At 52.2% G+C, this 25,537-nt stretch overlaps 11 protein-coding genes across 11 annotated transcripts; 8 read left to right on the top strand and 3 right to left on the bottom strand.

The window, feature by feature from the left end:
- Window positions 1–1,435: 1,435 nt before the first annotated feature.
- On the top strand, window positions 1,436–2,564 carry CCOS01_11107 (uncharacterized protein; the record flags this gene model as incomplete). The annotated part of the gene is made up of 3 exons (XM_060459260.1): window positions 1,436–2,171; window positions 2,223–2,320; window positions 2,382–2,564. 3 exons carry the CDS (start codon window positions 1,436–1,438, stop codon window positions 2,562–2,564), a joined length of 1,017 nt encoding a protein of 338 aa, XP_060309992.1.
- A 254-nt stretch (window positions 2,565–2,818) lies between these two features.
- On the bottom strand, window positions 2,819–4,415 carry CCOS01_11106 (uncharacterized protein; the record flags this gene model as incomplete). The annotated part of the gene is made up of 7 exons (XM_060459259.1): window positions 2,819–3,290; window positions 3,357–3,620; window positions 3,683–3,779; window positions 3,838–3,928; window positions 3,994–4,061; window positions 4,114–4,150; window positions 4,227–4,415. 7 exons carry the CDS (start codon window positions 4,413–4,415, stop codon window positions 2,819–2,821), a joined length of 1,218 nt encoding a protein of 405 aa, XP_060309991.1.
- A 2,277-nt stretch (window positions 4,416–6,692) lies between these two features.
- Window positions 6,693–8,022, top strand: CCOS01_11105 (uncharacterized protein; the record flags this gene model as incomplete). The annotated part of the gene is made up of 7 exons (XM_060459258.1): window positions 6,693–6,797; window positions 6,874–6,887; window positions 6,951–7,125; window positions 7,179–7,296; window positions 7,362–7,573; window positions 7,648–7,738; window positions 7,829–8,022. The coding sequence occupies 7 exons, from the start codon at window positions 6,693–6,695 to the stop codon at window positions 8,020–8,022; spliced, it is 909 nt and encodes a 302-aa protein (XP_060309990.1).
- A 1,592-nt stretch (window positions 8,023–9,614) lies between these two features.
- Window positions 9,615–11,479, top strand: CCOS01_11104 (cofactor FMO1 FAD enzyme; the record flags this gene model as incomplete). The annotated part of the gene is made up of 2 exons (XM_060459257.1): window positions 9,615–10,594; window positions 10,657–11,479. The coding sequence occupies 2 exons, from the start codon at window positions 9,615–9,617 to the stop codon at window positions 11,477–11,479; spliced, it is 1,803 nt and encodes a 600-aa protein (XP_060309989.1).
- Window positions 11,480–12,507: 1,028 nt separating this feature from the next.
- Window positions 12,508–13,029, top strand: CCOS01_11103 (uncharacterized protein; the record flags this gene model as incomplete). The annotated part of the gene is made up of 2 exons (XM_060459256.1): window positions 12,508–12,693; window positions 12,862–13,029. The coding sequence occupies 2 exons, from the start codon at window positions 12,508–12,510 to the stop codon at window positions 13,027–13,029; spliced, it is 354 nt and encodes a 117-aa protein (XP_060309988.1).
- Window positions 13,030–13,507: 478 nt separating this feature from the next.
- On the bottom strand, window positions 13,508–15,190 carry CCOS01_11102 (uncharacterized protein; the record flags this gene model as incomplete). The annotated part of the gene is made up of 3 exons (XM_060459255.1): window positions 13,508–13,671; window positions 13,748–14,641; window positions 14,707–15,190. The coding sequence occupies 3 exons, from the start codon at window positions 15,188–15,190 to the stop codon at window positions 13,508–13,510; spliced, it is 1,542 nt and encodes a 513-aa protein (XP_060309987.1).
- A 2,086-nt stretch (window positions 15,191–17,276) lies between these two features.
- On the top strand, window positions 17,277–19,490 carry CCOS01_11101 (uncharacterized protein; the record flags this gene model as incomplete). Its single annotated transcript, XM_060459254.1, has 1 exon — window positions 17,277–19,490. One exon carries the CDS (start codon window positions 17,277–17,279, stop codon window positions 19,488–19,490), a length of 2,214 nt encoding a protein of 737 aa, XP_060309986.1.
- A 906-nt stretch (window positions 19,491–20,396) lies between these two features.
- Window positions 20,397–21,256, top strand: CCOS01_11100 (uncharacterized protein; the record flags this gene model as incomplete). The annotated part of the gene is made up of 2 exons (XM_060459253.1): window positions 20,397–20,768; window positions 21,182–21,256. The coding sequence occupies 2 exons, from the start codon at window positions 20,397–20,399 to the stop codon at window positions 21,254–21,256; spliced, it is 447 nt and encodes a 148-aa protein (XP_060309985.1).
- A 79-nt stretch (window positions 21,257–21,335) lies between these two features.
- On the top strand, window positions 21,336–21,758 carry CCOS01_11099 (uncharacterized protein; the record flags this gene model as incomplete). Its single annotated transcript, XM_060459252.1, has 1 exon — window positions 21,336–21,758. One exon carries the CDS (start codon window positions 21,336–21,338, stop codon window positions 21,756–21,758), a length of 423 nt encoding a protein of 140 aa, XP_060309984.1.
- An 875-nt stretch (window positions 21,759–22,633) lies between these two features.
- CCOS01_11098 (uncharacterized protein) lies at window positions 22,634–24,646 on the top strand (the record flags this gene model as incomplete). Its single annotated transcript, XM_060459251.1, has 2 exons — window positions 22,634–23,588; window positions 23,973–24,646. The coding sequence occupies 2 exons, from the start codon at window positions 22,634–22,636 to the stop codon at window positions 24,644–24,646; spliced, it is 1,629 nt and encodes a 542-aa protein (XP_060309983.1).
- A 237-nt stretch (window positions 24,647–24,883) lies between these two features.
- Window positions 24,884–25,462, bottom strand: CCOS01_11097 (uncharacterized protein; the record flags this gene model as incomplete). The annotated part of the gene is made up of 1 exon (XM_060459250.1): window positions 24,884–25,462. One exon carries the CDS (start codon window positions 25,460–25,462, stop codon window positions 24,884–24,886), a length of 579 nt encoding a protein of 192 aa, XP_060309982.1.
- Between the last annotated feature and the right edge of the window lie 75 nt (window positions 25,463–25,537).

Below are 25,537 nucleotides of genomic sequence, written 5' to 3'. Positions count from 1 at the left end.
AAGGGCAACTCGCGACTGTGGTTCTCTCTGCGATGCGAGCGTTGGTGCGACATGCTTGGTTTGTCTACCGTCATTTTCGTACAACCTGTCACATACGACCATACCCATTGGAAAACTCGGGATCCCGTCCGCTCTCCCATAGATAAGCCAATGAGGGCCGGATTAGTAGTTGGGTCGGTGACGACCAGCGAATACCTGGTGTTGTATGTTTTTGACATTGTCTGAATTTTTTTGAAGTTTCACCGATATTACACGATGTGGCCGAGCAGGCGAACTTTGCTGTCTTCGACTAGGTTGACAAGTTAAGTAACTAACATATGACTAATGCAACCTAAGTCTTAGTGGGCATGCACGGACAGCACCGCCTCACCAGCAAAACAAGCCCTCCGCCACAAATCCAATCTCGGCTCACCCGGGGCCTTCGTGGAAGAATTCCCGAACCTCATGACCACGCATATATAACGGCATGGCCGGCCTAATGGTTAACTTCGGCCAGCAACTTATGTAGTTTTCGTCTTGGCAAGCTTTCTCGCTGGAGAATTCTGAAGCTGGTTGTGTTGATTCCACTCGAGAAGCAACTTGTATTGACCGTACTTAGCCAGTTAGCACCATGTCCGCACGAACTCGGTGCAAAGTAAGGTAGTTGAGACAGAGGTTCTAAATTTCTTCAGGTCGCCGCAAGAAATCCCGCCATACTAGTCTGTACTCAAGCTTTGCTACATGTGCCATTCAAAATGCCTTTTAAACGCCTTTAATTCCTAGCATGGTCATCGGCTTCCCAGGACAGAGATTTAACGTGGGGCCCCATGGGCTATTAATACGACATTAGTATGGAGTAGCTCCATCCGCCTCATCCTAGTCACAATCTTATCCCGTTTATGCTTCCACGCCCTAGTGGGTTCTCAACAGGGAGAAGAACGGCGAAACACGAATTGACCAAGGTTCCGGGTCAAGAAACCGAAGCCAGTCCCATTGGTAGGTCTCCTTGCAGGCGAACACGAACATGCCAAGGCATCAGAAAGGGGCCAACTGGTTCTAGCGCGGGGAAATAGAGGAACATCCCGGACGTCTACTTGAGTTGACGAGCCGCATTTTGAACACGAACATGCCAAGAGCGTAGAACGGGTCATCGTGTGACATCAGAGCCGGACCGCATGGGTCAACACCGAAGTTAGAGCAACGGCATCCATATCATCCACTACGTAGGGACCAAGACTAGGCGGAGGGACCCGCCTCAAAGCAGGGCATCTCGTAGGACAGCAGACATAAGAGGTGGTCATGGCCACGATGCCAGCTTCTCCTCTACCTTCTGACCAGTTGTCAAACGTATTCGCTCTATCGCCATCCTCACATCTCCTATCGGCTCGTGGCTTGGGCCGTCCTTCGTTACAAATCAACCCATCCGTCACTCGTTCAACCATCCCTTCACTCCACGATGCTGTCCAGCTCGCTCCTCACCCTCTTCTCGCTCGCAGCAACGGCCGCCGCAACCGCAATCCCTCGCGCAGACACCACCTGCACAAACCCAGAGGTCCGCAAAGAATGGCGTGAACTCACCACAGCCGAGAAAGCAGAGTACATCCGCGCCGCCGTGTGCCTCCGCAACCTCCCCAAAGCCAAATATGCCGCCATCGACGCCGTCACAACGCGCATGGACGACCTTGTCTACACCCACTTCGCTCTCAACACCGACATCCACTTTGTCGCAAACTTCCTGCCCTGGCACCGCTGGTACGTCAAGCTACACGAGGATCTCCTCCGGTCCGAGTGCGGCTTCAAGGGAACGCAGCCCTACTGGGACTGGAGCATCGACGCCGACGCGCTTGATACGCAGCACTCCCCCGTCTTCGATCCCGTCACTGGCTTCGGTGGCGATGGCAAGCGCACAAGTAGCGACGTGCCGGGCTTTCAGCGGTGCGTCGTCGACGGTCCGTTTGCCAACACGAATTTGACATTGGCTATGGGGTGGCCTGATATGAACACGCCCGGAAACCGACTGCACTGCTTCACGCGCGAGTTCAACGGCGGCGAGGGTAATGACGCGAATGGCGATCCTATTATTGGTGATATGCAGGCGGGAGCATACAACTCGAGGACCATGAGCACCATCTACGGTTTCGACAGGTTCCCCGATATGGTCTCCATGCTCGAGGGACTGCCGCATGCGCAGAGTATGTCATCTCTTTTCTTACTTAACTTCGGTCATGCTGACAGACTTGCAGTTCACAGCATCATCTTTGGCGACATGGGTCCCGCCACCTCGCCCAACGAGCCTCTCTTTTTCCTCCACCACGGCAATGTTGACCGTGCCTGGGCCAAGGTAAGTCCCGCACACAGCTGAGCGGAATTACACAAGATGCAGTATCTAATTTCCTTCGCAGTGGCAAGGCCGTAACGCTACCCGCCTCGCCGATTACGCAGGCTTCAACAACGCGGACAAGACCATCTCCGCCTCCATCACAGATACCATGCCCGTTTTGGAACTCGTCGACGTCGAACCCGTTGTCAAGGATTACATGGACACCCTGAGTGGCCCTCTCTGTTACACCTATTCATCTATGTAAGAATTGTGTGAAACTCTGGCTTGGATCCATTTACTACGATTCAGAAGTCAGCAGAGGTATGTAAGTGGCTTCAGATTGACAGGCAGCCATGAGAGGTGCGCCGTGCCTGAGTTACACATGTGATCTTGGAAGTTTGGCCGGTTCAGAAAACATCCGCAGTTTAGATATACCCATTTGAATGCAATAGTTTTTACACGATTTGTTACTCCATGAATCGGCAGGCTTTGCGTGATAGCATTGACATGATCTCTCTCTTATGTCGCCGTTGAGATCCAACTCTTGGAACCCTGTCCAGATGTGTAAGTCGGCCGTTCGCTCCGAGCCAACGCCTTGTCCACTCTGACTTCAACCTCAACTTGTTTCTGGATCCTTGATACCTTACCATCCGTCGCATTTATGATGTCCATCTCTGTGCCGTCGTCCCCCTTGTAATGTGGTACAAGACCCCGTTCGCTGTGATTATCAGCGGCGTCGGAGCCACTACCATTGCGAATGTAACCGGCCTTGCTCCTGGGCACACTCAACCATGGCCCTGTCTTGGAACGCATACCACCACCGCCAGTCCCAGATGGCCCCTCTCCTCCGTAACTTTGTAGCTTGCTGCGGAAGCCCAGCTTGAAAGACATGATGCGGATGAGCGGCTGGAGTGCTGGGAAGGACGCGACCCATAGGCCGACATGCCCCTCAAGGTTGGTCCAGATACCAATCGTGGACATGTTAAACGTCCTAGCGACTGTTCTTAGCTGTGTATCTCGGTGTTCCTTGCAGAGTGGCCTGCAAGGCCAGACTTACGGGTCAGAGAGAAATTGACTCTTCTTCATCATTGCCAGACGAACGCAGCCAGTAGCCACGACAAAGATGCCGACGCTGAAGACACATATCACCTGGAATGCCCTCTTCGACCAGAGCATCTTGGTGTAGATCGCCCAGATAGGTAAGCCCATGAGGCAGAAGTCCAGGACCAAGCCGACGATCTGGTGCACCACCATCATAGTGTTTTGGTATTCGGACGGGACACAGTTCTTCCCAGGAAAGAAGGGCGGCTTCCACAAATGCCTATCGAAGAACAACTGTCAGAGATTGGTGGCCTTATGACAGGTGACTCAGGAGAGACGTACGAGAGAGGGCTGCACTGGGTCAAGCGGTAGATGACACATCCCAGTGTCTGCGCTATGACGAAGAATCCCGTCGTGTAGGATAGAATAATGAAGTTTCCTGTGCATGATATAAGGTTTTAAGTGATACTGGTAGTGAGATCGTATTGGATGCATACTGTCTTGGCTCAAGCGTGGCAGGAAGGCAACGATTGAGAGTCTCATTAGGCCAGTACCGATGAGGTAGAGCAGACCATTCGTGACAATTCCCTACAATCAAAAGACTTATGAGCATCTTTGGAGGGATGAAAGAAGACTTATCAGTTCAGACTCACCTCGAACCATGTTGTGAAGTCAGCCTTCGGGATATACTTGAGATGCGCGCCACTTCCATATTGCACCACTGAGATGGCATTAGTTATAAAACGTCTTTTTTTGATATTACATGAACTCACGCCAGATATCCATTGCAGACTCTGAAGTCAGTACTGCCTAGATGTGCGCAAATCTCAGTCAGAGACCCAAGTAACTCGTCTTCATCCAGTCAAACGGTGAGGTGGCGACTAACCCATGCGAGGAATGCCAGGACGTCGTCCAAACCCAAGGCTTTCGCGATGAAAGCGCGGACATATTGTCTCAATCCCACTATTATAGAAGTGCAAACTATGAGCGCAATATTCAGTTGCAAGATCTTGGGCCCAGCATATCCTGGAGATTCCGTGAAGTGAAGCGGTGAGGTTGCTGCTGTCGCTGCCATCTTGCTGATATTGCAGCCGCGGGGAAACTCGAAAAGCGAGAGAAGAGAAACGCCAGAAGAAAGACAAGGGACAGAAGAGAAGGAGAAATGGAATTCAAACAGCGAGTACCATGTCTGGACTCCAGAATAACAAAGGAAGAATTTGCAATCGAGCAGATGCGTAGACTGCAGGCCGCCCGAGTACCAGGGTATGGGATTTTTCTAATGCATAAGTACCAAGCCAAGGAGTCTCTTCATCACCGCCGTGCCGCACACATACATCGCGAAATGTGACTTGGTTGTGTCTACCATAGGATTCACCGAGGAATGCACTTCGGACATGGATCTCCGTGTACCCGACTCATCCGGTGTATCCGTACCTGCGTCGGTAAATTATGAAATGCGCTTCGAGTCACTACTGGCATGTATCTGAACGTGAAATTGCCTTTGCATCCAGCGCAATATATCACGACCTGAGCTGGTGCGAACGAGGCGCTCTGCTTCTTCTGCTAATCTTCTTCTCCACAGATCCTCTCGGAATCGCATCTACTTCACTTGCCTGTACCAGAGCTTTGAAAGCAATTGGTGAGGACGACCCAGGTCTGAATTGCAGTATCATCGAGATTATGATCAAAACCAACAGCTCATCAAAACAGGCACTAATTCCGGGTTTGTGGGATTAGCCAAGAACTTTTCAGTGGCACCCAATCAATATCAACATGTCCATGAACCATCGAACATTGGCATAAAGATCTCAATTCATAGGAGACTCTTCCCAGACCGTGCCTATTTCTCCCACATTCCGAAGGGCCAACTAGAACGCAGTCGGTTTCAACATGCAGGCGTATCTGCCAAGTGATGGTCAGAAATCATTCCAATCGGCCAGCTTATCCGGTTACCTTGCGTTCGGCTCCAAAGAAAACGAGCGGAGATGACGACCGAACTTGGAAGGCCAATCTAGAAACCCTTGCCAACGACAACCAACAGTCAACAACCAACAGTCAACAACCAACAAACGGCATACATTTTCTTGCTCTTTTGGTGAACATCTTACGATCAGCTACATGTCGTGGTTGTGATAGGGTCGCTTATACTGTCCCTACGGGATGGCTCCACCAACGCCACGAACCAACACAGCTACTCCAGATTTGATGCCACGACTGCAAGTTTGCATTCTGAAAACCTAACTTCTGCCATGAAGCCTCTCTAATTCACTTGAGAAGCTTTGTGGCATTGTGGAAGTCGCCATGTATTTGAGACTTTGGGGTCAACTCAACATCAGGCACGAGAGCCCCGTCAAAGTGGCATTTCTAGCTATTAGCAATGCGGAGTTGGTTGCAGAGAGCTTCGTGACCCGGGGCTCATACGATTGGACAGGGAACCAGCCACGAACGTTCACGGAGACCTTGGCAGGGATAGTGTACCAACCTTCTTTCGACGCCGCACACTAACGCAAGCATCCTGCAGGTTCCTTTCCTTTGCCTGCAGATTGCAAGGATATTCGTCTTTTCCAGCATTCGGCGCTGTCCTCCCCCGAGGAGCGGCCGACACACCGACGAATCATTTTAACCCCTTCAGCAAAACCATTTCATTCTTCTCTGTTGAAGATTTGCGATTCGAAACCTTTTCTTCAAATTCATGTGACGAGAAGCTGAGTCAAGTTTGCGATCCAGCACAGAGGAAGGGCCCATGGATTGCGGCACAGCCCGAGCGATCCTTCGAGTATCATATTTCTGATAAACATTGATGGTGGGTCGGCCGACTAAGTTGCAAGTTGCAACTCAACCGCTTCCCGAAAGCTCCGTCGCCACATCCACTACTTAGTCGATGGCAAGGTTACATCCCACAACCCGGTGTCCTGCAACCAGGGTCGCGATCCATGGCCCGACATGGACCGATAAGACCAGTATCTCTCGGGGTGAAAGTTGATATCCGGTTCCTCTCGACCTAGCGCTTTGCTACCAAAAGGCTGCGTATGCCCATCTCAGAAGCTCGCTCGAAGTCCATCCCCAATTGATCGGACGAGTCCTATGATTGGTCGCGCGTGAAGATAGCCTCACATTCAACGACTCTCTCGCAACGGCCTCTATCGCCTTCATCTAGACTTCCGCCATGTGGTCTCTCTCGTCACTTATCTTGGCTGCCGCGTCTTTTGCGGGCTTCCAACTGCAGGGAATCGCTGCCGCTCCTACGAATGGAACTCACTCAGGATGTTGCCGCAACCCTCTCGTCAGACATGAGTGGCGGCAGCTGTCCCTGGACCAACGTCTGGATTACATTCGCTCCGTCAAGTGCCTAATGGCTCTGCCGTCAGAGGGAAACGATCTTTGGCCTGGGGCAAAGTCTCGCTTCGATGATTTCCAGGGTATGCATATCTACATGACGCAGAAGGTGCATTTTAACGTAAGTTCTACCCTCAATGCTTTAGCCAAAGTAAGGCTATATTAGAATTGGAAAGTCTAACAGTTGATCGTGACAGGGTCCATTTCTCCCGTGAGTAGAAGATGTGCAATGCTCGGATCAAGTTTGACGTCCGTTTCAACTGACAGTGCCCAGATGGCATCGTTGGATGCTTTACCTATACGAGTCTGAGTTACGCAACAAATGCTCATATGACGGCGCACTTCCGTACTGGGATGTCAGCCTAGACAATACTGCGGAAACTTTCGTCAACTCGCCTGTATTTGACAACGTTTACGGCGTCGGAGGCAACGGACCATACATCGAAGACGTGAGCGATAAAGATGAGTTCCCGGTTCAGAAGCCGATTACAATCCCGGGCAGAAGCGGCGGCGGAAACTTCTTCACTCCAGAGCTTGGCACAGTGGCATCTGGCTAACAGAGTGGATAGGCTGTATTGTGGAAGGACCATTTGCAAACCACACCGTCCCCATGGGCCTTGGTAAGTTGCGTTGTCTGGCCTCAGACGACGATTGAGTTTAAAACTCGCCATGCTGACGGGCTAAGGATTATCTGTCACCTCAACACCCCACTGCCTGCGCCGCGATTTCAGTCTACCCATCATCACGAGTGCCCTTAGTGACGAGGTCATCGACAAGACTCTCGCAGCGGCCACATTTTCCGAATTCAACCTGGCCATTCAGGGGTATAGCATGCAGGTCAGCGGCATGACTTTGCATGCGGGCTTGCACATTGGCATTGGCGGTGCAGTTGGCGATGTAAGCAGCCGTGACTACCTGCTAGACTGATGGTTTCTGGTTGACAACTTGGCTGACCCGTGATCACCCGTTAGTGTGCTGACATGTACTCCTCTCCCGGAGACCCCGTCTTCTACTTCATCCATAGCGCTTTGGATAAGGTTTGGAATGACTGGCAGCGTAGAGGTACGTCTACTTCCTTTTCGGTCTGACTGGATAGTCGCATTTTTGTTTATGACTAATTGCAAGTACTAATAAACCCTTGCAACGTTGCAGACTGGCCTGCGCGCAAGACGGATATCGGCGGCCCGGATGTGATATTTGGCTATCCGTTCAATTACACCACGAATCCCGCCTACGAGAATATCACTCTGCAGTATCCCTTGTCTTACCCTAATTTTGGCAAGGATATGATTGTTGCTGATATGATGGATATTCACGGGGGTCCTTTCTGCTACGAGTACAAATGAGCGCGCCCGGGGACGGCCTGCAGGCGATGAAAATACTAATGCTGCAGCGAGGGCATCGATCAGACGCCTCGCTAACATCAAGTACTGAAAGTACCTGGAGTAATAATATAATGTAACATTTGACATTAGACTCTCGTTCTTGAGGAAGTGGAAACATTTTGTCGTCACATACACTGCTAGATGGGATTCACTGACACGTTAAGAACCTATTATCCCATCCCGATGGAGCAAGACTGCCACCAGCAGACAGTTATGACCTTGGTAGCGTGCTTCGTTGACTCATTCACACATCCATTAGGCTGACCAAGAAATCTAGATTTAGATCTTTGTGATTTTCAGGCTAAACAGCGTTGACCGACCATAACCCTTGGCGATTTGCTCCCGGGGTTTAGGAAGCCCCCACCAGCGGCGGGATATCCGAAAGCTAACGTCGGAACTCCATACGACACGTGCAAGTGATCAGCCTCCTTTCTTCTCGCCTTTTCTAAAAGATGATTTCTTTTTTAGCTCAGGTTCGGCGAACGGCGTAACGTTTTGGCTTGCGTCTGTCCAGACCCGACTTCGGCTCGAGGAGAGCCAGGAATGAAAGGCCACGTACCTTAGGGCCTGTCTCGGCTACTCGTAGGATTCCAAAGGCAGTCACTTAAAGTCATGGTAGCTTCTAAGATCAAAACACTACAGGCTGAAGTTCACGATCCAACCGCACCCAGCCATATCAAATGAGGAGGAACGTGTAAGTTTCACCGGCTGGGGACAAATGCCGTCCCACCACCTCAGCTCAACGTGCATGAACCCCCTCATCCCATCCGCCACACTGAGACAACACACCAAGCTTTTCCTTGTAGATGAGGAAGGCGTGCGCTAGGTGCCCCAAGCTCCAAGCTGGGAACGCCACGCTCATATCCTCTTCTACGGTCTCACCTCAGCCGCAGAGGCCCAGCCCCACGGCACCCTCACCTAGCGTGACCACTACCTGGAGCCTGGAACGCAGCGTGTAAGCACTGTCATGCCGCAGGAACATCTGCCGCTTCACCCTCTAGAATGCTCTGGCCTGTTAATGTCGTGTCCCCATTCCCCTTGCTGGGTCGCGTGGCTGATCCAGCATGGTGGTTCGCTTACCTAGTGTGGGAGCCCAGCGGCAGCTCTAGTGCCGAAGATGGCGCAGATTAAGGAAGCTTGAATCTCCGTATCCATACGAGATCCCCCTCTGGATTCGACCAACCGCTTGGAATTAGGCTTGTCAGCTTATAGCTTTGGTCCACAGATGTAGGTATCCCAACTGTGATGTTAGCTTCAGACAACCACTTTCAGCCCTCACCGCGCCGTTGGTGCCGCTAAACCCCAAGTCCTCATTTTTGCCGGGCAGGGCTGACTGTCTAAACTCAGTTGGGCCTGTTTGGAAAACAATCTCCATGGTAGAGTTCAGGAGATCAGCGATGCCCAAACTCTCCCGACTGGTCGGGGGATACGCCGCTCCCGCCGTGTTCCCCTTTGGAGATTATCTGGTGGCGTGTGGCACGCTGCAATCACCCTAGTGGTCGTAACTTAAATGGCAATCGTCTCCCTTCCCCTCAATTCTGTTGTCGATCTTCATGATTCCCATCTTTCCCAAGTCGTGGATCGCATCGCCAGATATCATGGCGCCCACAATCGATACCCTCATCATCGGCGCAGGTCCCAGCGGACTCTGCGCTGCAAAGACGCTCCTTCAGCATGACCCAGCCGCCGAGATACTCATCCTTGATGGCCGCGCCTCGGTCGGTGGTGTCTGGTCGAAAGAGCAGATCTACCCGAACCTGAAGACGAACAACCTTGTCTCGGCGATCGATTTCTCAGACTTCCCTATGGACCCCAAGCGCTTCGGGGTCAAGATCGGCGAACATGTTCCTGGCAAGGTCATGCATGAGTACCTCGTCGCATACGCAAAGCACTTTGGCGTCTGGGACAAGATCCAGTTGAACACAAAGGTCGTACGGTTGACTCGCCCAGAAGATGAAGGGCAATGGAACGTCGACGTTGAAAAGAACGGCGAAGCAAAGACCGTGACCTGCACACGCCTCATCGTCGCAACGGGCGTTCTCACCGTACCACACATGCCCGACATCACCGGCTCCGAAGACTTCAATGCTCCAATTATTCACTCTTCCGATCTTGGCCCCAAAGCAGACCTGTTCTCTTCTCCCAAAATCACGACCGTTGCAGTCCTAGGCGGGAGCAAGTCTGCCTACGACGCCGTCCACTTGGCTGCATCTACAGGCCACAAGGTCCGGTGGCTTATTCGTCGTTCCGGCCGCGGACCTGTGTGGGTTGCACCGGCGTTCACGCAGCTCGGGCCGTTCAAGGTCTGGCGCGAAAGGCTTGTGACTAGGAGAATCTGCGCGTTCATGTCGCCGTGCGTGTTTCCTGACTTCTCAGGTCTCGCATGGGTGAGACGGTTTCTGCATGAAAGCGCTGTGGGCCGCGTGTTGAGCAAGACTTTTTGGAAGTTGATCCGTCACGACACGATCAATGATTGCGGATACCAGACGGACGAGAAGACGAAGGTGCTGCAGCCGGAGCAGAACATGTTCTGGTAAGCTTAGCTTCTCATTATGGTTGTCAATAGCCTGGTAACTAATCCCATTCCTTCCACAGGTACGGCACTGCTTCTGGTATCCTCAGCTTCGACGACGATTTCTTCGAGTATGTCCGCAACGGCACGGTCCAAATCTACCGCGAAGACATCGATCACCTATCCGACCATAATATCCACTTCACCGACGGCTCAAGCATCTCCGCCGACCTCTTGGTCACATCAACCGGCTTCTCAGCAAAGCCAACCATCAACTTCGAACCTGCATCTCTCCATTCCGATCTCGGCATCCCCTCCACATCTCTAGGACTCAAACAAGAAGCATTCTGGAACGACGCAAACGCAAAGGCGGACGCCGCCATCGGCGCGCGCTTCCCACGCCTCCTAGACGGCCCTTTCCAAAGCCCCACATCCTCAAAGACAAAGTCCTTCAACCCCGGTGCGTCAGCAGAGGTTTCCTACACCCCCTGGCGCCTCTACCGCGGCATCGCTCCCCCAGGCCTCGCCGCTCGCGACGACCGCTCTCTCGTCTTCCTCGGCGCCTTCAGCAACCTCGCCAACATCATGCGCCTCGAGGTGCAGTGCCTCTGGATGCTGGCGTACTTTGAAAACGGGATCCCCAACTTTGACGTCGACCGCCGCGCGGGCCGCGTCTTTGAGGAGACGGCGTTGTTCCAGCGGTGGGCGCAGCACCGGGCGCCGTACGGGCACGGTCGGTGTTATCCGGATCTGGTTTTCGATCAATTGCCGTATTGGGATATGTTGCTCGGCGATGTCGGGGTGGAGACGGCGCGGAAGGACGGCATGTGGGCCGAGTTGTTTGAGAGCTACACGCCGATGGACTACCGGGGCATGGTGCAGGATTGGATTGACCAGAACCGATAGACGTCTACCTGACACTGTGACGATGATGATACCCGTAGGTGTAATGATCAATGAACATGCATTAGTAAGAGACATGATATGTGGTTTAGTCTTTGTGTCCTGAAGCCCGCTGGAGATGTCCGCCTTGTTTTCATCTATCAAATTGCTTGCATGTTATGATGTAAGCCAAGTCCGACTTCAATCTATAGATCATCAACATAACTGCTAAGAGGAAATATGGCAATGATTCTTGCGCCCGATTTGGGCTTGGCGTAAGCGAAATGCCATTTCCGACTCAGCCGCTCTGTTCTAGCAACATGCGTCAATATTCCAGAACAGGTCTCTGTCCTCAATGTTGGTGATATTCTTCGATTCTGAAAGTCAGTACGGGGCTGCCGGAAATCGATCCGCTAGCATTTAGACTTTGACCATGTGATGAACCTTGGCCTGAACGTCGGCACTCTTTATCTCTGTCACATGTAATACACAGTAGCATTGCTCATACTAGTCCTAGCCTACCCAAAGTACTGTTGCAAATGAAACTCCCGTGAACGTCATGACTTCTGCTACTTTGAAGTACCGAAAGGTAGTTCAGCCAATTGGAGCAGGAAGTCTGCAGCCTACTGGGAGCCTTCAATTAACACAATGCGTCTCGGAAGTATGGGATACGCCGGGAATCCTATTGGCACAATCCTACAATAGCAGCCTTTGCTGATTGCTCGTCAAATTTACGTTTAACATTATCCCCTCTTTACCTCAACAGAAGAAAGGCTCAATCTCATGTTTATAGGCAAGCTTTCTCATGTGAAATCCAGCTTCAGAGACGTGATATGGGCTGCAGCAGTCGGTATAAGAACGCCTTAGATGTATAGCGCAAATAGCCACCTTCAGCACTCGGCAAGGTGGAAGGAGTTGAAGTTGTGGAAAGTGATTGGAGAAGTTTGCGATGATGAATTACTTTGAAGACGGGAAAGACCAAGGTTACATGCACTACGCTCCAGAACTCGTCTACAAGAATGATTTACTGATAATTGCCAGTCCTTGATGAGATGGCCTTTGACGAAGGCCAGGAATTTGAGTTCCTCACTGCTCTCTCCGAAGACGACTATCCCAAGCAGGAGACCATGTCTGGCTTTCAGCCCGAGCCCGCTCAGCACGTGAACTTCAATGCTGATGCGCTCTCTGCCGACCATGTCTACTGTCAGATGTCCTCAGAATTGCCCGCGGGCGGTTCGGTCGGTCCACAGGCGGGCTGCGGTACTCCCAGTGCATCCAATGCTCTTTAGGGCGGAAGCTCGGGACACAGCCAGTACCCCCTGTTTGGAACTGAACCGGATCGTTCGAGAGTGATTGACAATCAAAACTTATCAACACACTCGTTCATTGGCTTGGTATTCCCAAAGGACGCGGTTGACTTTCCCATCGTTGAGGAAGGGAAAGAGACCACGCAGACGGAGTTTGAAGAGGAGGATATACCCCTTGGAAACGATGAAAACTGCTGGTACGGAGTCTACTTCTGTACTCGGCCTGGATGTGACACATTGTTTTCCACACCTGGCGCTAGGAGGTGAGCTCTTTCAAAATTAACAAATACTACTCAGCTCGGCTAATGATCTGATCAGGAAGCATTTCAGGACCCATTGCACACCTGTGATCTGTCCGGTGTGCCCGAAGCGAATGGCCTGGCAGAGAGATATGAGGAAACACTACGATACTCATTTCAAGCGGCCGCGTTACCAGTGCCGGTGTGGAAAGGATTACTCCAAAATGGATAATCTGAACAAGCACATCAAGTCCAAGACGACATCACAGCAGATGGTACAGACGAAACCCATGCGACCGAAGCTTTAAGCATGCACTTTATTTTTTACAGGCTCCTTGTGCTGCAAGACGTTTTCTTTTGATTTGAAGCTGGTAAAACAAAAAAGAACAAGAAAAAACTTGAAAATTCAAACATGTAAAAAAATCAACACAGACAATAAGTGCGGAAGGGAGATAGCAGGAATATAAACACACTCGTTTGGCGTCAAATTTCTAGTCCCTGCTACATCAAAGCTGAGCACCGCCGCCATCATCATCTTCGCCTTCATTATCTTGGAGCGTATTGCCGTTGTCGAGATTTCCAATGTCCCCAGATCCATGTTCCATCTGAACCGCCCCTTGAGACTCGGTTGAAAGATCCAGTAGTTCGATAGCGCTGTCCAAGCTGAAAACTATTGAGGAAGCAACATATCATGTCAGCCGATCGGACTCTTGCTTTGCGTCGCATAGAATACCCAAGGCGCTTACCTTCACTAGATGGACCGGCGTCACTATCATCTGCTCCCTCCGTCTCCGACCCAAATTCACTCTCACCAACCAAAGACGCAGTAATCTCCGTAAACGAGTCCGGACGTTGCATCGTCGTCGCATGTAGCTCGCCCAGCCGATCAATCACCATAGCCTTCAAGTCCCCAATAACATCGTTGATGATCTTCCGCTGGTTGATCCAGCCAGGGTCCTGCTTTCCGCCCACCAAATTCACGATTCCCCAATTTGGGTATACCTTCTGATGGGCGTCAAGCAGAGTGACCCTAGCGGGATGGTGACGAGCATAAGACTCACAGCCAACACACGCCGGCTTGCTGCAGGCGACGTAGCGGTCGTTCGAAAAGTACCTCCTTCCGCTGTCATAGAAATGATGAAGCATCTGGACCTCTGCGTGGACGCATGGCTGGAGTGCGCCCTCTTTGAACTTGTCCTGGATTTGGTCTTCAATTTTGACTTGGGTATCCAGTCGCTGAAGGACGTCCAGGCACGATTGATGCTGGACATTTGTCTCGGGTAGAATGCGGTTCAGGATACGTAGCAACGTCGTGTGCGCATCCGGTTCTGGCACTGGCGCGCTACTGGGACGTTGGACTGCCGCAACTTGGTAGGCTTTGAGAAGTACTTCCATACGGTTGGAGTCATCGAGGAGCTGGTTGATACTGCGGATACGGGCAGCTAGACGGCCGATCATGTGTCTGACTGTACGAAACGCCTCGATAAGCTTTTCCGGACGCAGGTCGTTTTCGGTACCTTGGCCCAGCTGCTCGATGCGCCGCATCTCCTCGTCGTTTCGCGAGCGGTATGCTGTCCGACACAGAGTAGCATGGGAAGACATACTCTCAAATTGTCGGAGCCACTTGACAACCCGGGCATCTAGAATTCGTAAAACCTCAGTCTCCCTAGGTGTTATTGCCTGCGAGGAATAATTGATGACTAACCGATCTCCTCGTCGCTATCTTCCAGAGAAAGACGGCACTTTCTAGCAGAATTACGAAGAATTCTGGCTTCCTGTCGGAGTCGATCAGAGGCAAACGCAGTACACCGAACTAGCAATGCCTCCTCCGCTGTGGCGCGATCCAGTTCGTTGATCGGTTCACAAAACATGCGCAAGGTCTTGAGTACATCTCCAAGGAAATCCACTACTTTATCTCCAGCGCCCTCGTTTGAAGCAACCCAAAAGACGTAGCAGTCATAACGGTTCTCGACGGCGATGGCAGTTGCAGTTCTTCCTCCCTTTCTGTAGTCGCAGAGAAATGCCAAGTTTTTGAAGAAACGTCTTTGAACATCCTGCGTGGTGTAAGTTCCGAGCTGGGAGACGACATGTAGGCCGACGATGGGACGGATGATGAAGAGAAGGAGGAGAGCTTCGTAGAGACGGTAACGGAGGCGGGCGTAGGGTTCCATTCGGGGTGTGAGAGCCATTTTTTGCGAGTTCTCTTCTTGAGTTGACAATTGTGATCCGGGAAATGGAGTCGTGGAGTGTGGTACGGTCAATATGATTGCAATGATGAAGCCTTTGGAGAATCAGCCGAGGATAGTTCAAATCTTTGCACACACAGAATGGCGAAAGCCTGGGAGGACGAAAGGAAGCTAGCCCACGAATGAGGGTCCTCGCCAATGAAGGTCCTCAAGAATGAAGGCCTCCACGACTGAGCATTCCCGTCCGTGGGCCAACTTCCCTTCGTCCCCTGAGGTTTCCGGAGACCCAGATGTGGTGTGTAGTGATGAGAAATGCTTTGCTGATAATGCAGGAGGCCCTCCAGCGTCGATAGTTTGAATCAAATGCCGGATCTGAATTGCCTTTGAGTCTGCAGAAGAGGTGTGTCACAAAGTTTTGGTCAGGATCCTGCCACAGCAAACCTTCTTCTACTATTCGACGTCATCATTCGATAAGAAGCCGAGCCTGCAGTACCTGATTGAATCACATGATGGTACCTTATGAGATAAGGCCTGGAGTTCAGAGTTGCAGACACCCGATTCGAGATTCGACAGTTGCTTAATGTTGCATTGACAGCGCCGCAGGGGCTACCTACGGTCGATAGATACATCAAATCGTTAGCACACACTCAACCTTTTCTCTATTCCTTCCGCGATGTCAACGCACCGCCGGTTCATTTTCACTTCGTCACCACCAGAATCGTTGGCCTTGACCCACCTTTTTTGATATGAATACTAACACTAAGCATGTAATCCACCTCTTTGCCCCAGATACCTCAAGAGTACCCCAGGGCTAGTAAGCCCGCCATATGTTCTTGGGAAAAAAGTTATTGACGCCTCCAGGACATTATGACGAGCAAGAGACAAAAAGAATGGACGATCTGGGAATCGAACCCAGGACCTACCGCATGCTAAGCGGTCATTATACCACTAAACCAATCGCCCATGGCGTGATCTAGCCCGGACTTGAACCGGAGACCTTCAGTGTGGCAGGCGGGAGAATGAATCTCTCGAACTGTTAGACTGACGTGATAACCAACTACACCACCAGACCTTGTTGAGGCGGCGGCCAGAATTTGCAAATATGGATGCAGCAGCAGAAAATTGTGTGCGTGGGAGGTGGGATGTGTGTGTGGTGGAGATTTGTGAAGCGAAAGTAGATGCAGAGGGCGGGCCGAGATGCAGGGTGGCATCCAATGGTCGACTGCCGTTGATTTGGCGTGGACATGGGTCCAAGAGTGGGAATGGGGACTGCAGGGGGATAAGGGAACCGAGAAAACAACATTCGCGTCTTGTTGTAGGATGCTTTTCTGAAGCTACCTTTGCTATCGCTTTGAGTATCAAGGATCACGATAGTTAGGATCGCAAAGCTCGCCATGGCAACAAGTTAGTGCTCCAATATTCTCAGGCAGATGCCATTCTCAAATCTTGAAGGACGTTGCCATGAGTGAGTGCATAACTGTCTAACGGCAACAAGAACAGGCCCTAGCTGTAAGCTCTGACCAATGATCGCGTCCGAAAAAACCCAATCGCGACCTCACGAGCCCAGGGGCATCATCAACCGCGTCAGTCGCGACTCGAGAGTGGCAGAAAGGGATGCGAACAATGAGAATAAGGAACGCCGCCAAACACGCGAGACGGTCGCAGGCCTGGCCGAGAATTGTTTGGGACGACCGCGGCTGGGACGGGAACGATTGGCTGAACGCGCGGGTGCGGAGCGCGGGGCGGGCGGGGCCGGTAAAGGTGGGGCCAATGCCGGGGGTGAGCTTCAGCCGCTAGTCTTGAATAGGAAGTGTGTAAACAATAGCTCCATCTGGGCATCAACAACATGCTCATCGATTATCAGGTATGAAAGGAAGGGAGTGGATTGGCATACGAGACACACGATACAGAGTTCAACGATACCTTGATCTTATTGAAGGGAGTGTTCATTCGTAATTATCCCCAAGTCTTGTTCTGGCACAGGAACATCGCGACTTTGCCTGCTTCCATGCGCATTCACCCCCTCCTCTAACCCCGTATCATCAGAGTACTCTGTGCTCAACCACCAAGGACGTCCAGCTACTTCACCATGACCAACGACGACCTGCCCATCGCGTTACGGCGCACACGCCGGAGCATGCCCGCACCCGCTCATGAGCCTTCACCAGCTTCAGCTCAATCCCAAACACCACGCAAAGCACCAAAACGCCGAGTCCGCTTCTCAGACCCAGGGCCATCAGGATCAACAACACCACGAACAACCCGCACCCTCTCAACAGGCCTCACTCCAATGATCAACCGCACATCTCTATCCCGCGGAGGCGCACCCACTCCATCATCATCCTCCTCACGCCGCCGTCACTCCATGCCAAACCCACCCTCCGGCGCGGCAACAGACCTGCCCCCAAGCGGCGAAGTTCACTTCCTCCCCCTCCGCCAAGTACTCTCGGGCCGCGTCCAGCGCCGTATCCGCCGCAACGGCCTCAGCGAGGAGATGAACACCATCACAGCCGAGAAGCGCGCCAGCGCAAAGCAAGCAAAAGAACAGCTCCAGACTCTCCGCGACCAACTCCGTCAAAAGGACGCGGAGATCTACGAGCTGCAGAATGCTACCATCATTCTCGACACAGAGCGTATCTGGGCTCTTGAAAAGGAGGTTGATGACCTCAGGAGCCAGCTAGCGGACAGATCTTCGGCGTCAGCGAGGCAGAAGAGCTGCTTTGACTGGACGCTCGCGGCGCGGGACCCGTTCGCCGACGACTTTATGGAGACGGATACCGTCGAGGCGGAGTCGGTGTGCGGGGAGAGGGTGCAGTATGCCGATGAGACGGTGTTTGGTGAGGCGACGATGGCGGAGATGGAGTGTAGTACGCCCACACGGGTGAGGTCTTCGTTCCTGACCCCGCCGCTGACGAGTCCTGTCGCGGCTGGGCCTGCTACGCCTTCTTCGCTTCGGGGGAAGCAGAGAGTGGTGGTTTCAGCGCCGGCGGACACTGGTGTGCAAGCGAACCTCCCTGATCCTGAAAAGCAGCGGCTCGAAGAGGAGTTGGCTTCTTTGAGATTAGAGATGTCGAAGCTCACCGGCACGTTGGAGTCATACTCTGCTCTCACCGAGCGACTATCCCAGAAGCTTTCCGCCGTTCCGCCGGAAGACACAGCGTCGGATTACTCCACCGCTACAATCGAGACGCAAATCGCAAGCCTCCTACGCACGATTTCTGACCGCACCGCCGCGCTGCAGGACCTCAACGGATCCCTCTGCGCCCTAGGCTTCCCTGGCTCCGACGGCGCCGAGATCGTGACTTCCCTCTCCGCCGCGTTGCGTACCGCCCGCCTGGAGCTTGAGTACCTCACCCCAGGCGAAATAATCCTCCCCCTCTCCTCCCGCGGCGCAGAGGTCCTTGACCTTCTCCTCACGCGCCTACGCGACCTCGCGAAACGCGCAAAGGAGGACGAGGCGTCGATAGACGAGTACCACGAGCTAGAGCTCTCTCTCCGCCAACAACTGGGTGCGCGGGTCGCCGTGATGGGTGAACTCGAAAGCGAGCTCAAACGAGCGAGGGAAGGACTTAAAGAAAAGGAGGGCCGCGTGAGCGAGCTTGAAGTCAGCGTCGAGAGGCTCAAGGGCGCGGTGGCGGGGTACGTGCGTGACATCAGCGAGTTAGAAGGCGTCGTAGGCAAGATGGAAAGCGAGAACCGCGACGCCATGGCGACCAAGGACGCGCAGGTTGAGGTTGGGAGACGGGTTCTGCGCGCCAAGGAAGACGTCATAGCGAAGCTGGAGACGAAGCTTGCGGACGCGGTGGCGCAGGGCCGGTCGTTGCGGAAGAGGCTCACCGAAGCCGAGGAAGCGAGGACTAAGGAGGTTGCGGAGGTGACGAGGCGAGGTGGTGCGGCGCTAGCGGTGCGGGATGCGAGGGTTAGGGAGTTGAGGGAGGAGTTGGAGAGGGTGAATGCTGGGTTGAGGGCTGCGCATGAGGGGATCAAAGATTTGAGGGTTGAGAAGAGGGGGTTGGAGGGTGAGATGGTGAGAGAGAGGGAGGCGGCGAAGGGGGTTATTGAGGGGATGAGGGGAGAGCTGGAGAGGGTTGTTGGGATGAGCCGGGAGTTTCTGGGACCCGGGGCGGAGGATGAGGCCGGAGCGGAGGGTGCGGGGCCGGATAATGGAACCATCGGCGGGTCAGAGTCCGGGGCGAAGAGAGGCCTGCTTGCGGGGGATTTGGCGCGGCGGTCATCGGGGAGGAAGAGGAGAAAGTATGACAGCGGGCTGGGATTCTTGGAAGAGGATGAGGTTGATGCATGAAGTTAGCTGTGCGAGCTATGGATTGAGGCATTGCATGCGTGTATGGCGCTTGAGAACCACTCACACAAGATTTAGAGGAGGGCGTTTTGGCGCATGTTCCAGTCGTTTGCCGGTAGTCGCGGCGGTATTTCTTTTGTCGGTTGAAGATTTATCTTTGCTTTCGCCAGGTTTGGGTAGACAAACGGGCGGGGCGTTGGAATGTACTGGGATTCAATTTCATCTCTTAGCTCGACGCATGCGCATACACGTGGGCCACTTTCGCTGAACACAGGTTTAAGCTTGCTTTAGCCTGGCAACAATTCAAGCTGACTCGAATGGAATAATTGTTACTGAATGTTAAGGAGTGCCGTTACGCTTCTTTATCGACTTCAGGTCATATCACGTTGCTCAATTGAGGGCATATAGTCATAGATGTATTATCGTCTACTAAGGTACTAGGCATCTCTTCATTATCACCTTGATTACCTTACTTCAGAAGATCTATTACTTCGATGAACGCTTTAAATGCAGCTAAGAGTGACTGACGTGATTCAATATCTTTGCTATCCGCATTCATTCTCATGAACAGGCCGCATCCGCATCATTCCACAGTCAACTCCAAAACCCCCCAACTGCCGCACCCACCCGCAACAACATCGCATTATCACATCTTCACGAGAGGTAACACAAAAACGGCCGCATGCGTGCAACACCAGCCCGCAACCCGCCAACATGTCCTACACGAATATCAAAAAACAGGCCCTCCCAGCCCCTTTTTCTTCTCGCAATCCGAACCAGTTTCCAATTCTATCAAAAGATCTAATTTCCCGACAAAATTCCTGAATTCTTTCCACGTCTTCCTCACCAGCGTACCAAATCCATCCTCCTACCGATCGTCCAAACGCAAACCAACTCAATACCGCAGAAATGTTACCCCCCAAAGCAAAATTCGTCCGCGAACTCGAGCGCAACAACAGCCTCACACGCAAATCCACATCCACATCCACAACCCCATCCTCCAAAATCTTCACCCACAACCTAAACTACACCTTCGCGGCCCCCTCAGTCCCGGACATGACCTACTTCGCCCGCATCCTGCACTACCAACGCTACGGCCACGACGGCCTCGCCTGCTCCGGCGTGTGCTCGAGTAATTTCACGCTGCCCATGTACGAGAAGCAGGGGTACATGTCGCCTTACCAAGTACGATACACGGAGCGCCCCGGCTCGCGGGGCTCGCTGAAGAGTGATAAGTCCTTTGATGTCGCGGGATACCGGCGGGAGCTGGCGGCTGCGGGGGTGAGGAAGAGAAAGTGGAATACGTTTTGGGCTGTTATTCTTGCGTTGTTGATTATTTTCTTTGGGGCGGGTGTTTTGGCGTTTGTTCTATTGTCGATTCATTTGAGATGACTGAAGCTGCGTATTAGTTTTGCGACGCAAAAATTTGGGCTTGAGGCGAGCATCTGTTATGTTTTTAGTTGAAGGTTCTCAAAAGTTTTACTTGGTGTATAGCAAGCGCTGCGTGTCTCTCAACGAACAGAAACTCCGATGAGTTCCCGGTCTATTAATTAGGGAGTTGGAGTTTCTGGCAGGCTTGCTTAATTGTATTAATCGATTGATTTGGCGTACGCTTGTTTTTGACATCCTTAGTGTCTCTTTGTTTGACATCTTTCAAGCCCCTACGCCCTTGCTGACTAAAGGTTTGTCGATAGTGCCCCTCCACCCCGCTTTTCCAAACCATCACGGCCAAGACTTCGACATCGCTCTGCGAAGGGTTCTCAGTCTAAGTGCCTATAAAGCCCAACCATTCGCTCACCTTACCTTGGATACATCAAAGCCAATCCTACCATAACATAAAACTTCAAAATGACGACCTCTGTCGGCGAAACCTCCCTTCAGACCCTCCTCTCAACCCTTACCACCGTCCTTCACCCGGAAACCTTCGTCTTCGTCACCCTTCCTGCGGAAACCCCACTACCGCCCCTCTCTGAGATTCAACTACTGTTTAGAGAGTCCGAAGGCGTCACCCTCATCACCACTCTCGATATCGCGACAGCCCGTAAATGGGATTATGCGTTCCCCTCAAAGATGATTACCCTCAACGTGCACTCGAGCCTCGAGGCTGTGGGGTTCATGGCTGTTATTGCAACGAGGTTGGCCACCAAGGGAATGGGAGTAAATCCTATCAGTGGGTACTATCATGATCATTTATTTGTTCCTATTGGCAGGGAGGAGGAAGCTGTGGCAGAGTTGAGGGAGCTCGCATTGGAGTCTGGAAAGGAGATCTAGTAGCTACAGATCAAAATAATCGTTGTCGTGGTCGGCAAGAGGTCTTCGCTTCGACGCGAACACGGGCAAGCAGCGCACCCCAGCGATGTCTCTGAGCAGCTTGTGTCTGAGAGAAACCTCAAATGAACGCTGCAGTTAATTGTATCGGGAATACGCCTGCGACCCCTTCGTCGACAATTTAGACATCAAGGGTCTGCCACATTTTGGGGTACATACCTCAAGTCAAATGATGAACGAAGCTGAGGCTTCCAGCACAGGGGTCACAACAAGCTAAGTGACAGGGTGCCAGCGCTTCAGTACGAAGTATCCTCGTTCAGCAGCTCCAGCTCTCGACACCATATTCCACTTTACCTGCGTGATCACCTGCCGACAGTTGAAGAAACGTCTTGCAGTCTCTTGTGTCGCTCTAAGGTGACCTTTACACTGGCTGACCCCACGCTGCGGGACGACGCGCCAAGGAAACAGAGATAGGCAGCAAGGCGGTATCGGTATTGGTCCAGGCTAGGCTGCCCGAGAGAAGCTTAGCTTGAACATGGGGTACTGCAGGTCTAACTCCAGAGGCGGACTATCAGCGTATCAATCCGCTCACTCTTGCCGCCGCCTTTCAGCTTGCCGCGATCATGCCGGGTTCAGAAACCAAGCGGGAAGATTAACCAAAGAGATGCAATCTAGCAAGTCAGCTAAATCATATGATAACATTGATCAAGTGCACTGGCTCCCCCACAGCTCCCGAGCAGCCAGACTTAGCTTTTCCAATTCACTAGCTCACCACCTTCTTCTCTTGATCCCGACTCTGGATCTCCTTCACTTCTGAGACCTTTCTCTTGGACATCTTATGACGATTAGCGAGACTTCACTTTCCATACTGATCCCACATGGAGCGATCGGAGCCTAGGCTTCCAAAGTCTCGGACCAAGCAGTCTAAATCCAAACCTGCGCCATTTACAAACTTTTACACGCCTGAAAACTCAGACTTCTACGCCAAGTTCAAGTATCGACCTTTGGACAAGATATATGGAGAAATTCGACTTCTCGATGTTGATCTCACTGGGGGCAACAAGCACCGCATGATCCATTCGATTTCTTTAGCAAAAGCCGGGAAATATTGCGCCATCTCGTATTACTCGGGCAACCCCAAGGACACAGTGCCGGTCTGGATCGAGGGCATAAAGATGAACATATTCTCCAATCTCGCCAAAGGAATCGAGAACGCGGCCAGCTTCTGGAAGAAAGGATCACCGAACCAGCCCCTGCGACTCTGGGTCGACCAGATTTGCATCAATCAGAGCGATTTACCAGAAAAGTCGCACCAAGTCAACTTTATGCGCGAGATCTACCGGAACGCTACACATGTATACGTGTCAATGCCGGTGAAAAAGAACCTTCGTCCCGTGTTCGAATGGCTGACAGGTCTTGCGGCGGCGAGGACGACGAAGGGGTACGAGCCATCATCAAACATGCTTTACGAGAACCCGCCACCAGAGCCAAACCTCTCAGGAAGATGGAGAGATAGGGCAAATCCAGAATGGCCAGCAGATTCCTGGGAAGACATTTACCGTGTGATCAATCATTCTTGGTGGAGCCGCTCGTGGGTTTATCAGGAATTCATTGTCGCCTCGGATGTCTTCTTCCTATTCTCTGACGAGGTATCCATGCCATGGAACCAGCTCCATCCCATCCTGTCTCTTTTCATGGAACTGGACACCGTCAATGCATGCAAGGAGTCGCTGCAAAAACGGGATCAGGCTGATGACACCATGCATCGGTACAAAATCGTTGCCAGCATCAAGCCCATGAAAGACCATCTTCGCAACGTTTTCAAGGCAGCCTGTGAGTGCTGTCCTATCTGCTTCTATGATGATCAATTCTCTGGTAAACCCTGGAATGTGTTCCGCTGTTACATCTCCTCATGCGTTTGCACAGCCCATGTACTAAAAGCTGCGGCGTACGCTGTACCTTGGACCCTCGGCTGTTGCTTTTTTCGCTACCCTTGCTGTCCCGGGTATGAGGCAAGGACGACGCAAAAGTTGAGAAGTAGAACAAGTTTAGTAGGAATGGATCACCATGTCCAGCGACTAAGGACAACGAACGCTAGTCGAGTACTCGTCAACAGGGTAATCGAGGGTAGAGAGCTATGGGAAAGGCAAAAGCATCAGATCAACCTGTCTTATCTTCTTCAGCACGCACGAAACACCGAGACCTCACAGCCAAAAGACAAGTTCTATGCCTTTGTCGGACTGGCCAACCTCGAGAATGAAGTGCCAATCCGGTACGAGCCAAGTTACAGCATACAGGCAGTGCTCATCGACGTAGCTCGTGCGATTGTGGTGCACGAGGACGCGGGCCTCGATATCTTGGCACAAGCAGGCACGGCGGCACACCGTCGAGACCTTCCCGAAGGCAAAGATTCACTCCCGTCATGGGTTCCAGACTGGGATAAGCGGGAGGATATCGAGAGGCAAAAGTTCATCGACGCCTTGGAGCTACCGTCCGCATGCAGCGCAGGCACAAGTCAGAGCTCCAAAGCCACTGTGGACTTTTTGGAAGACAGACACGGGAATGAGAGGAGAGTGCTCGTCGCTGCGGGAACCCAGGTTGATATTCTCGGAAGCGCCATCGACAGAGGCCATGACGGATTTCTACCTTGGAAGTCCTTTTCAAGCTCGGACGGCCAAAGAGTGATTATGACGACGAGTATTGCGCACATTGGGGATGAGGTCTGGGTTCTTGACGGCATGAGCTGGCCGGTCGTTTTACGAAGAAGTTTGGCTGACAATTCCACTACGCTCCTTGCCATCGCTATGGTGCGTGAAAACGGCCAGCCTCATCAGATCATGTTCGGAGACAAGAATCTTTCAGGAGAGGCGGCTGAAGTGGTAATAGTCTAAGCACAGGGTTTCACCTCAGTCGAAAGTCGCGCAAACAAAGAAGAGGTGCATAGAGCTTAAACAAAAAGGGAATTCCAACCTGACTTCATTTCCTACTATATATTTTGACATAACTCGTTGTTGTACAACTTGAGCCATGATCTCAACGACTAGCAACGAGTCTTTTTTCCCTATTGAATGCAACCCGCATGTCAACCGCTACCCTGCTGCTAAGCTGCAAGCTTACCATCTCTCGCTTCAAGCGTGTTGAGACTCGGCCGAATTCGAGGTGTCCTCTCCGTGACTCGCCAATTCCATTCCGGTATGGCCCGCTTCTTCGGGCAACATATACCCCAAATCTAAGAAGTGCGGCGTGGGTAGCAACGAGAAATCATGTTCTTCTTGATAAGCGATATACGCCGATGGAGTTAGGGACGGCATTGACGAGCCTCCACTAGATGTTGGCAGCTCTGATGAGAGGTTGTTCGCGGTGTTCGAGCCACCCATGGGCGCTTCATCAGGGTTGAAAGAAATAGGCCAGCCGGGGTCCGAGACGTTGATTCTGAAAGGAAAGATGTATTCGAATGCAGCCTCATAGCCTGAGCCCGTCGATGGTGGAGGACAGGGAATGATACTTTCAAATGCCCCCGTCGTTGATGTATCTGGGTCATCGGGTTCCGTACGAGCATCAAAAGTCAAGTCCGAAGGCTTGGAACCCTCGACAGACGTATACTCGATCTTCTTCCACTCCCCGTTGACTTTGAACCAGTTTGAGGACATATACTGTTGGAAAAGAGAACGTTGGGCCCCTCTGACAATGTCCATAATTTGGCTCATCGTTCTGTCGTCCAGCAGTCCAGGATCGGAATCATTCAGTCCGCTTCGAAGACGTCGAGGCAGTTCTCTATCCAA

This window comes from Colletotrichum costaricense (genome assembly GCF_030867565.1).
Source record: "Colletotrichum costaricense strain IMI 309622 chromosome Unknown Scaffold_12.1, whole genome shotgun sequence".
NCBI lineage: Eukaryota > Fungi > Ascomycota > Sordariomycetes > Glomerellales > Glomerellaceae > Colletotrichum > Colletotrichum costaricense.
The sequence above is the reverse complement of the archived record's forward strand: the minus strand, read 5'-3'. Positions and strand labels throughout refer to the sequence as shown.